Below are 11652 nucleotides of genomic sequence, written 5' to 3'. Positions count from 1 at the left end.
AAATACAGGTGTCTTTGCAAAAGATCATTGCACGTATCCCCAGATCAAAAAAGTAAAAGACGCGCCCTGTTAAGGGCTTCAGACCTTTATAAAAGAAATGGTCAAATAATCAAATAGATAGAAGCTTGTTATAACAAATGATTGTACTGGTCGTTGGACTCCTAGATACACCGTATAGGCAGATATGTCAAGGTTACTTTGATAATCTTTGTGCTGAAATACGTAAGAGTTTTAAACATTAGAAATGAATCATACAAAAGCACTACAGATTGCGTTGTGTAGGTGTCAAAATTGCAGATGCAGGCACGATATCATGAATTTCACCACACACCTTAAATAAGAGAAAAAGAACGCGCACGCATAACTTTTATCAGTGTCATTATTAAAGACAAAAGGCCGGAATCATAAGAATTTGTCAATGACAGTAAGAAATATATACTAGATGACTCACTGTGCATTTCTTTCGTTTAGACAATGGCAAGCCTGTACATGTTAATGTAGGTGTATCCCTTAAATGACTTTGACGTTATTCAAAGGGACGCTTTTGACAACGGAATATCGTCAACCGGAAGATTCACACCTGTGGAGTGCGTAGACAGGATGTGCCCCGTGCGCGTGCGCGAAAGTCAGAAACTGGTTCAAGCTGGTTGACTCCGCCCTCCTGACGTCACAGCAGCTCAGAAGTGACTACGTAGAGAATTATCTGACTTCGCAATGATGTAGTCTTCATACGTACTGGTATAATCACAGGGAAATTGCTTGACACGGTATAAATAGAGGTGGCAGAGGTGGTGCCTCTCAAATTTCACAACGAGGGACAGAGAGAGAAGCGTCAGAAAGAGAACAATATTCGCAAGGAAAGTTCCCGGTGTTCCGAAATGCACGCCAAATCTACCACCAGTAGGCCCGCACAGGAACCCGCTCCTGAAAGAAAAAAGGTAAGATGAAAGCTATCTATATTAGATAAGGGTGTCTCTAACTTTGTTGTTTGTGTTTGGACATTTTTGTCACACTTATGTGACTGTGTGTTTGATAATTTTCTCGGGCAAACAATCAATGAAATGAAGGAGGTTTTCATGAAATCATGTTTCAAAAGTTAAGGTAAGTCTATGTCAGAGGAAAACGTACGTAGCGATGAAGAATTTAAGGATATTTTGTTTTTTGATAGTACCAGAGTTAGGTAATTCCACACCGAGCCTCTATTCATATGACAAAAGTGGAAAAAGTACAATATTTGTGGGGCGAGAAACCAAAGGGGCTGTCAGAAAGTTTATGTGATGATGTTAACATGTTGAATAACAGTTGGAAACTAAATTGAACTGTCCATTTTTAATTCTGCCACTGATTTCACTTACGTTATTACAGTGAGTCAACAATCAGAACGCTTCAGAGCATTTTGACTCCTATCCAATGTGTCATTCCGTGTCTATGTACGTAGAAATCCTAATCTTAATAGTCAAAAATGCTAAAAAATTGATCTGCAGTAAAAGCGAATACTTTCACCTGGACTTTCTCACGTTTTTGAGATTTGAAACAGTTGATGTGACACAGACAATCAAAAAGGCGACCTCTTCTGACCCTTGGATTCCGTTTCAAGGACCGTAATTTGCCAGCCCAAGGCGGTTCAATCATGTACACATCATGCCCATCCAAGTGACACATTTGCTCAATTAACTCGCCTGTCTCTATACTTTTCGAGCGTAGCGAAGCAGAAGTACCTGTTCTATTGGTTAGTTTTGTACATGCATGGCAATCTTTGGAGAAAGTTATAGTGCTCAGTGCATGGGAATAACATATATTCACATGCTTGTTTTGGACACAGCTGTATGTAACATATAGTTTCCTTGGCCTGTGTCATTTGTTTGATTGTTACTATCATTTTCTTGGTTGCGGAAAAATTGGGGGCATGTTAGCTCTAACTTTAATATCAACGGTAGGGGTAGTCAAATCTGTTTTACGAGCAATTTGTTTACATGCCAAACTTCAAATTTTCCCAGACAGAATACGTTAGCTTAAGAAACTTTATTTTCAGTCAACTATGCAAGGACCTTTTTTTTAATTCCACTTCCCGATATTCCACTTCAGATGAAGTGCAGAAAAGTCCTCCGTATCGTCTTCACCACGCTGTTTGCCGTGGCGCTGTTTGCCGGGATGGTAGCGGTCTACGCCTGGGGGTTCCAGTTCCTCCACAACAACGACCGCTACATCTCTTTCGGGCTGTACGGAGCCATCGTCGCCTTGCATCTCATCATACAGAGCATCTTCGCCTACCTCGAACACCGCGTGATGAAGCGAGCAGACGACTTTCCTCCCTGCCAGAACAAATCCGTAGCACTGATGATCGCTGCGTATCAAGAGGACCCGATCCTCCTACAGAAATGCCTCGAGTCCATCAGAGACATACAGTACGAAAACTTGAAGGTGGTACTCGTCATAGACGGCAACTCTGACGACGACATGTACATGCGTGACCAGTTCGTCGATGTGTTCGGCGCTGAGAACTCGGACACTTTCGTCTGGAGACACAATTTTCACGCCAAGGAAAAACTACCAGAGTACGTACCCCAACTACTTCAAGATGGCACCAAGCATCTACAGAAAGTCGTGGTTTCTTCCCAGAAAGATACCGGTGAGCAAACGGTTCAAGACGTCATCAGGAACAATAAGTACTCTTGTATCATGCAGAAGTGGGGAGGGAAGAGAGAGGTGATGTACACGGCGTTTAAAGCTCTAGGCAACACCGTAGACTATATCCAGGTCTGCGACTCGGACACTATCCTAGACCCGAAGTGTACGACAGTGATGGCGCAGGTGTTGGACAATGACCGCTCTCTTGGCGCCGTGGGGGGAGACGTCCGCATCTGGAACCATTCGGACTCTGTCATCTCCTTCATGAGCAGTCTGCGCTACTGGATGGCCTTCAACATCGAGCGCGCCTGTCAGTCCTACTTCAACGTGGTGAGCTGCATCAGCGGGCCTCTCGGCTTCTACCGAAACGATCTCCTCCAGAGCATCCTCGAGAAATGGTACAACCAGAAGTTCTTGGGCAAACACTGCACCTTCGGCGACGACCGGCATCTCACCAACCGGATCCTTAGCCTCGGCTACGGCACCAAGTACACGGCCCGCTCCTTCTGTTACACCGAGACGCCCGCGCAGTATCTCCGCTGGCTCAACCAGCAGACCCGCTGGACCAAGTCCTACTTCAGGGAGTGGCTCTACAACGCAAAATGGTTCCACAAGCATCATCTCTGGATGACCTACGAGTCCATCATCACAGGACTTTTCCCGTTCTTCGTGACCATCACAGTGATTCGCCTCTTCTACGTGGGCGTTTGGAACATTGTTCTCATCCTAGTCACCATCCAACTGGTAGGACTTGTCAAGTCTATCTATGCTTGTATCCTTCGTAAGAACCCCATCATGATCTTTATGTCTGTGTACTCAATGCTCTACATGACCAGTCTTCTGCCCACAAAATACTGGGCGATACTAACCATCAACAAAAGTGGGTGGGGAACTAGTGGCAGGAAAAAGATTGTGACAAATTTCATCCCCTTGGTCCCTCTTATTGCATGGTTTCTGATTTTAGCTGGAGGCATTGCCTTCTCTATCTACAGAGAAGTCCAGATACAGGTCCCACAAATCAACCAGTTGAGGCTGACGTACATAGGGGTGGGGTTAGGTGTTTACTTGTTGTATTGGCTGTTCATAGCGCTGTTGTTTATGGTAAGGAAGTGCAGGGCTAAGACATTCAAAGATGGCTACGATCTTGAAGCTCAGGGTTACGATAACCAGACGTATAAGCAGGATGACGACACTGGTGGTAAGAAGATACCGCCTCCACTTGACCTCAGTGCCCTGTCTACCCGTCGCCCTACTCTGATCGCGGCTTCCCCAGATTACGAGAGTGGCATTCTAACAGGTGTGCCGCAATTCGTGTATCCTGATCGTCGTCGATCCAGCCAAAATAGGCGCACTTCTATTGAAAGATGGGGTACAAAATTAGAGGACATTGTAGAGCCAAAGTCTCCCAGATCCCCTAAGGCTAGTTCGCCAACGAAGCTTCCGACTTTAGCCGAGGGTGACAATCGTCGCCTCTCGTTACTTACCGTGTCCCCGAACTACGAGAAGGGAGTGTTGTCGGGAGTGCCGCAATTCGTGTACCCCGGTGGTCGTAAAGCTAGTTTGACGAGGAAAGATTCTCAGGAACAGAGATGGCACCTCTCCCCACCAGCCAAACCCCTCTCCACGGTTGATGAAGTTAGCGGGCGGTCCAGCCCTGTGTCTACTGTCCCAGCTTCTGACACAAACATCCCACCGACCCTTCCTCAGATGCCCGCGGTCACAAAGGCTAGTTCTCCCGTCAAACTAGACAACATCCCCGTTACAAAAATACCGGGTAGACCAAGACTTACACACCCCACCATTAAACATGGAGATGATTATGTAGAGCATGGCTATAACTTCAGTAAATTGTCTAAATAGAATTTTTCACAACCTCTGAATACAAGCTAAGTATAATAGGCGAAATTTTTATATTTGGTCAAATGGAGATGTAGACAAAAAAGATATGCAATATTGTGTCTATCATGTTAACGTTAACGTTATACCCTACATGATCTTTGTTAAAGATTAGGTGAAGCAGATTATTTTGTTATTTACAATTGTACAGATTTTTTAAATTTATTTTCTAACAATCTACCTGACTTTAAATGTATTGTGATATCTAGTAAATGTAGATTTTAACAAAACAAACAGTTGTCATAATTCGTCGACAAGTTAAGACTGGATCCTATAGAGCGACATTCTAATGTATATGTTTTGAAGACAGTTTTGTTTTTACACACTATTGTACAGTATTTATTTAAACTAATTTATCACAATGTGCAAAAAGTTTTCAATTGCACTGTTTTGAAATCCTGAATAAAACATTACAGCTTTAGTTCATCTGCCTCTGTTATATTATTTTATAAATAGAATGTTGTCACATAGCATAGCCTTATCTATATTATATTGGATTTGATGTGGTTCATAGCAAAGTCATAAAGTGAACGTATTATTTTTAAACTTAACGACGAGTACGTAATGCTAAAGGCAATGTGTACATGGATGTAGGTGGCGCTTCTACAGTCGGTTGCTGAGTTACACAGGTGAATCATACGGTGATTAATTTTAAGTGTTAAGAAGTGTTTTCAAAAGTCTTAATATGTCTTTCAAAATGTATGTGAGGACTTCTGGACTTATAAGGGAAAAGTTTCAGCGACGTTAAGCCAAATATCTTGTGTATCATTACATTTTACAAATCGTGGCTATAACCCCTATCAGAGCCCAATCTGCAGTACCGCTCCCGACCGCAGTCAGAAAAGTGGCCAAAACGACCTTCAAATCGTCAAATTTTCGTCTTTTCTGGATTGGAGAATGTGCACAAGGCTCGCAAAGGGTTTAAACTTTGAGGCTTACTTGACGTTGTTTTTGACAATGCTACATTTTAAAATCAACAATGATAATATCTAAGACATTCAATTAACACAGCAACCTAATATCAGGTCATCAATGAATATGTTTCGTTTAAATCTTCCCAATAGATGTGTTCGAGCGTTCTTCATGAAACAAGAAGATCTTACACAAATGCGAAGGGTTTTTTTTTGGGGTTTGTTTACCTAGTAATAGATCCAATTTCCCTTTCGAAATGCTGTAAGGTGTTTTACATGCAATGTGCAACAGTGCAATATACTATTAGACGCCCGAAGGAGCTATCCGATGGGCTGAATTCTTGTTACACAGTACTGGCTCACGCACGCCGACCATCGGGTAACGTATGGACTGCCATAATAAGGGATCTGAAAGTTGCAAGAAACCCTCCAGGGATCAGTCTGGTACACAGTGTCACGTGTCAAGGACACTTGAAACCTTATACAAATGTAGAATGGTCCCTACAATTCACATGGTAATAATTCTATTGAGGCACCACTATGTTAAACATATTTACAAGAAAAGCAAAAACAAATCATTGTAAATCATGTCCCTTCAGGATTTTCTTTAGAATTTGTATATTCAAAACAAGTAAATGTGTAATATGTGTACTGATGGACGCAAAACTTACTTCGGTAACTTCCTCTTTTACTCTATTGTCACCACAACCTGATGAATTCTTGAGTGTCTTTATTTCCAAGGCCACAAGTATTGTCATTGTTGCATTTATAACAGACAGGCGTGAACGTTACACAAACACTACGGGAAACGTGTAATAACTATGCTTTCTGTTTGCAACAGTACGAACCAGTTCATTTCCTAGCTTCAAAATGTTCATAAACTGTACGTTGTATCACATGTATATGATGTCCATTACGGATAAACTGTCTTGTGAAAAACATGCTTTAGACATAGTTTTGAGGTGTATTCAATTCATTTCCAAGGCCACATGTATTGTCATTGTTGAATTCATAACAGACAGGCTTTATCGTTACACAAACAATTCAGGAGACACATATGCTTTCTGTTTGCTACACTATGGACCAGTTCCTTTCCTAGCTTCATGACTGTTCATAAACTGTACGTTGTATCAAACGTATATGACAAGATTTAGGATAAACCTTCTTGTGAAAACCATGCTTAAGACATACTTTTGAGGTGTATTCCATTCAGTGCTCGCAGTGTAAAGCAATATCTAAATACATGGCTTTTTGTGCATGGCACAGACTAATAGAGCTTCTCTTAACTATGTTCCATTATGACTCATCCCTACACAAAATATAGCTCGCTTCTCCGACAAAAATACATCATGGACTTGTTTCCTGTATAATCTCAACAGTCATTGAACAATTCACTTAGGACTATTCTGCCTACCTTTACCTCGTAACATAATATGTTTGCACATTTTGGTCTCCATGTACATAAATGCACTACATGAGGTGCGTCCGTTGCCCTGAGACAACTAACAGGCTACACTTACTATTTGTTCTACTACTACAAATTCTCTTGGGCTAAAATTATGATAAGGCATTGTTACATCTTTCACAACATTTAAAAAAATGGTGTTCTTGATTGTTCTTTATAAAAATATATATAATATTCAAAACAATAAATATTAAACATCTTTCACCAAAACATGGCGTTCGTCAAATGATATTCTTACGTTGTGTCACACTTCATCCACAGTGTACGAATCCCGGCAGCAGCCGCATTTACAAGTTCTCCAGGAATACAGCGCGATCATGACGAACCAGTAGACCATGTATAATGCGAACCCGACACTGAGGTACATCTGTTTCGTGTAGTCAAAGTAGTCCAAGGTGTCGTAATAGATTGTGTACGCGAGACCTCCACCTAGAATCAGAGCCCACGCTATCAGAGGCACAAGGGGAATAAAGTTTGTCACAATCTTCTTTCTCCCACTAGTTCCCCACCCACTTTTGTTGATAGTCAGCATAGCCCAGTACTTAGCCGGTAGCAGGCTTGTCATGTAGAGGATAGAGTAGATAGACATGAATACCATCGTAGGAGACCTTCGTAGGAAACACGCGTAGAACGATTTGATCAACCCTATTGTCTGTATGGTGATGAGAATGAGTAGAATGTCCCAGAGCCGGCCACGATAGAATAGTCTGATGACTGTTACAGTTACAAAGAATGGGAAGAGTCCAGCGATTATAGACTCGTACGTCATCCATATGTGATGCTTGTGGAACCACATGGCGTTGTAGAGCCACTCCCTGAAGTAGGACTTGGTCCAGCGGGTCTGCTGGTTGAGCCAGCGGAGATATTGCACGGGGGTCTCGGTGTAGCATCGCGATCGCGCCGTGTACTTGGTGCCGTAGCCGATACTCAACATGCGGTTGGTGAGGTGGCGGTCGTCGCCGAAGGTGCAGTGTTGACCGAGAAACGTCTGGTTGTACCAGTCTTCTAGAAAGCTTTGTAGCAGGTCGTTGCGGTAGAAGCCGAGAGGCCCGCTGATGCAGCTCACCACGTTGAAGTAGGACTGACAGGCGCGCTCGATGTTGAAGGCCATCCAGTAGCGCAGGCTGCTGAGGAAGGAAATCCACGAGTCCCGCTCGTTCCAGATTCGGACATCTCCGCCAACGGCGCCGACCGTCCGATCATTGTCGAGGATCTTCGCCATCTCGTCGGTACAGTTCGGCTCTAGGATCGTGTCCGAGTCGCAGACCTGGACGTACTCTACGGTATCTCCCAGCGCCCTAAACGCCGTGTACATCACCTCACGCTTCCCTCCCCACTTCTGCATGATACACGAGTTTCTGTTGTTTAGAATGATGTCTTCCACGACCTTGGCCCCGTTGTCCCGAAGTGACGGAGCGACCACGTCTTCTAAATGCTTTGAGCCCTTTTCTAGAGTAGGAATTTCTCTAGGCAGTGGCTCCCTGGCGTGATAGTTGTGTCTCCAGACGAACGTATCCGTGTCCTGTGGACCCATGATTTCCACAAACGTGTCTCGCATGTACATATCGTCGTCAGAGTTGCCATCTATGACCAACACAACCTTTAGGTTCTTATACTTGATGTCTCTAATAGATTCCAAACACTTTCTAAGAAGCACGGGGTCTTCTTGAAACGCTGCTATGCACAGCGCCACTGGCTTCTCTTGGTGAGGCGGCAAGTCATCTCTGTTCATCTTCCGGTGTTCGAGGAAGGCGAAGATGCTCTGTATGATGAGATGCAAGGCGAGCACGGACCCGTACAGCCCGAAGGAGAGGTAACCGTCCCCGGAAAACACGAACTGGAAGCCGATGGCGTACACGACGATCATCCCAGCAAAGAGACAGAGCGCGAAGAGCGTGGTCAGGGTGATGCGAACAACGGTTTTCCAGTTCATCTGTATGGGAACAAAAGAAGTCAAAACATTACTATTCAGAACAACTCGTCCCTACAAGAAACTATTCGTGACGGTTGTGTTGACAAATGTTTAACCTCCTGATCGCCTATCCACGGTAACGTACAAGATAGTTGTAAGAACTCGACCGTTGGGTTATACTGTTGCTAACGGTTGCCACACAAGACACAACCGCCGCCTGATAGGTCAAGTTTTCCCCCCAGGAATTCCTTCTTGATGTATGTGACCCACTCAGGCGACGTCTCTTCTTGAAGACAATCGTTATTAGTGTCGAATGAAATCCCAAATACAATGATTCCAAACTATTACAGTTACATCTGTTAAGGGCTTGTCCTACATAAAATGTCAGACAAATATCAGACATATATACTTCTCAAAACAAACTTTGTTTGATATCGTTCTCTATTGTATCAGTAAAGTAAAAAGAAAAACATTATTGTGGAAAGGTCAATATTTACTTATCTTTTAATCTACCTAATTATGTACCAAGTTACACAGATGACGTTTGATTTATAGACTAGGTCTTCAACGACAAAAACATTTTCCAAGTTATGCCAACGACATATACTAAGTATGTATCCGTGGTGTCGAGGTTTCTAAGAAAAATAATACATTGAAAATGTAGCTGATGAAAAAAAATGTCATACTGTATGGATTCTCCTGTCGAAATTTCGACAGATGAGCAGGCAGACAGGCATTTACCTGTTTGCCTCACCTGCACATGACTTTTTTATGGTGAATGAGGGGTGTGCAATTCCTTCTCCACCCTCTCGTCTACTGGCGCACTAAGTCTCACAGGGACAGAACTGTACACATGACATTTGTCTACCAAACCAGGACAAACCACCAGGTTAAATGTCATGGGGATTAATTTGTCCAAACAACAGTTTTGTTCAGAGCGTTTCAAAGACATTGCGACCTTTCTGGAACCGCGTATCCATTGGTTACGCCACTTGTGACTCAGAGTTCGGGACAATACAGAGAATCACTAACAACCCACCTAAGGGTCAACATCCTCACAAATCTGTCATGAGTTGTGTAATCGTTGTGTAAGGACTTGTTATATGGTGGGAATACAAATGTATGATACGTCGACACGTCCTCAACATATTCAACGATTTTATGCATACTCATTTTGCAATTTCTGATAGAATACTGAATGATAAAAGACTGTCCAACAATATGATCGTAAATTAAGTGACTTTGAACCCCACACCTTTTATGTTTTTACGTAGTTTAAGTGCAGTTTCTGATAGAATATTGATTGATAAAAGACTGTACGAAAAATGATCGTAAATCAAGTGACTTTGAACCTACACTTTTTTATGTATATGCGTAGTTTAAGTGCAGTTTCTGATAGAATATTGATTGATAAAAGACTGTCTGACAATATGCTCGTAAATCAATTGACCTTGAACCCAAACCTATTTTGTTTATGCGTGCAATGTAGCTTTTAAAAAAGCGTCGAGGGGGACCGAGAATTGACACCGGATACACTTTTATACACGGGAGAAATACTTTTATAGCGCTGCCATAGCCTAGAGTCTGGACCAAAGGGTTGTGTTCCAAGCAAACAAAGCGAATTGTAGCCATTGTAAGTGTGTGGGCGTTGCCCGCGACAGGTTGCCATGGTAACTGTCACAACAGAATGACGTGATGTCCCAGAGTTGCGCAGTTTTCTCATTAACATCACTTTAGCCTTGTTTTACACGATAGGTCTGTTTTTCTTATGTTTTCTTTTGGGATTAAGAGAAAAACAACATGTCAATGACCGCAGTATTTTATATTAAAAAGCTTTGCGGTCATTGACACGTTGTACACAAACCTGCACTTGACTTGTAAGTATATTATGCATAACATACCGGTACAACAAGTAGCACCTTATTACATGATAATGAGAGTGAAATAACGTTTTACTAAATCGCATGGTGCATTATATCAATCTATATGTATTTTAATATCTATCTATCTATCTAATAATAGTACATCTATCTATCTAAATCTATCTATCTATAGATCTTTATGTATCGGGGGCTAGCTAGTAGTTTTAAACTGATAAGTAATATCATTAGGATGACAAAACGTCTATATTTACATTATATATTGCTTAAAACTCTGTCGTAACAAAGCTGTTTGTGTTTGATTATGATCATGGTACCCATAGCATTTTATCTTCCTACAGCTATTCATAACAAAACATTTTATTCCGGGGATAAATTTTCAAAGGTATACTATCTATCAACTTGAATGAAGACCCATAAACAGATCACAGATAAACGTTAGAGAAACTCCCTCTAGACTTTATGGCATATTTCTCGATTAGTGAGTCCGGATATGGCACAAAAGGTTAAAACCACCCGTCAAATCGTTCATTCAACCAGTCCATATCTCAGATGACTTTTGCGTGTCGAGTCTTTTGTGGTGAAAACCTTGGCCTATCAGAGTACATGTAACGCTGTAATCAATTCATAACTCCTGGGGGCATATCAGTCACAGAGGAATATTTCACCTAAGCTATCTTGTAAATTTGTAATAACCCGTATTAGTTTCCATGTAGGATAACTTGTCTTGATTGTTGCACGGATTCAGAGGCAGACGAGCGACCGTTAGGTCAGTACTCCTCGCCCTAGATATGTCGACATGTTTTACAGTAAGTTAGCTGCCGGGATACAAGTATAGTACTGTAATTGTGTTTTGTTGGTTTGAACCGTTGTTTAATACAGACATTCATGACAGTCAGGTGATGGCGGTTCAATGGCAGGTAAATTTGGATATCATAAAGGGATAACGTATGTATGTCA

At 42.2% G+C, this 11652-nt stretch overlaps 2 protein-coding genes across 4 annotated transcripts in view; one reads left to right on the top strand and one right to left on the bottom strand.

Annotated features, from left to right (window-relative positions):
- Positions 1–771: 771 nt before the first annotated feature.
- Positions 772–4945, top strand: LOC118427717 (hyaluronan synthase 2-like). Its single transcript, XM_035837631.1, has 2 exons — positions 772–938; positions 2086–4945. Exons 1-2 carry the CDS (start codon positions 879–881, stop codon positions 4486–4488), a joined length of 2463 nt encoding a protein of 820 aa, XP_035693524.1. The 5' UTR covers positions 772–878; the 3' UTR covers positions 4489–4945.
- Positions 4946–6150: 1205 nt separating this feature from the next.
- The window catches only part of LOC118428100 (hyaluronan synthase 2-like), a 15973-nt gene continuing 10471 nt past the window's right edge, over positions 6151–11652 (bottom strand). For all 3 annotated transcript variants that reach the window (XM_035838071.1, XM_035838070.1, XM_035838072.1), the window contains exon 2: positions 6151–8833. In XM_035838071.1, coding sequence (XP_035693964.1) covers positions 7145–8833 — 1689 coding nt within the window. In that variant the 3' untranslated portion in view covers positions 6151–7144. The remainder of the gene's footprint in view (positions 8834–11652) is intronic.

The sequence above is a fragment of the Branchiostoma floridae genome, chromosome 12 (assembly GCF_000003815.2).
Source record: "Branchiostoma floridae strain S238N-H82 chromosome 12, Bfl_VNyyK, whole genome shotgun sequence".
In the NCBI taxonomy this organism is placed as follows: Eukaryota; Metazoa; Chordata; class Leptocardii; order Amphioxiformes; family Branchiostomatidae; genus Branchiostoma; species Branchiostoma floridae.
The sequence above is the reverse complement of the archived record's forward strand: the minus strand, read 5'-3'. Positions and strand labels throughout refer to the sequence as shown.

Coding starts and splice junctions, on each gene's coding strand:
- LOC118427717 (XM_035837631.1), top strand. CDS start 879: ATGCACGCCAAATCTACCACCAGTAGGCCCGCACAGGAACCCGCTCCT. Junction 939..2,085: donor CCGCTCCTGAAAGAAAAAAG/GTAAGATGAAAG, acceptor ATTCCACTTCAG/ATGAAGTGCAGAAAAGTCCT.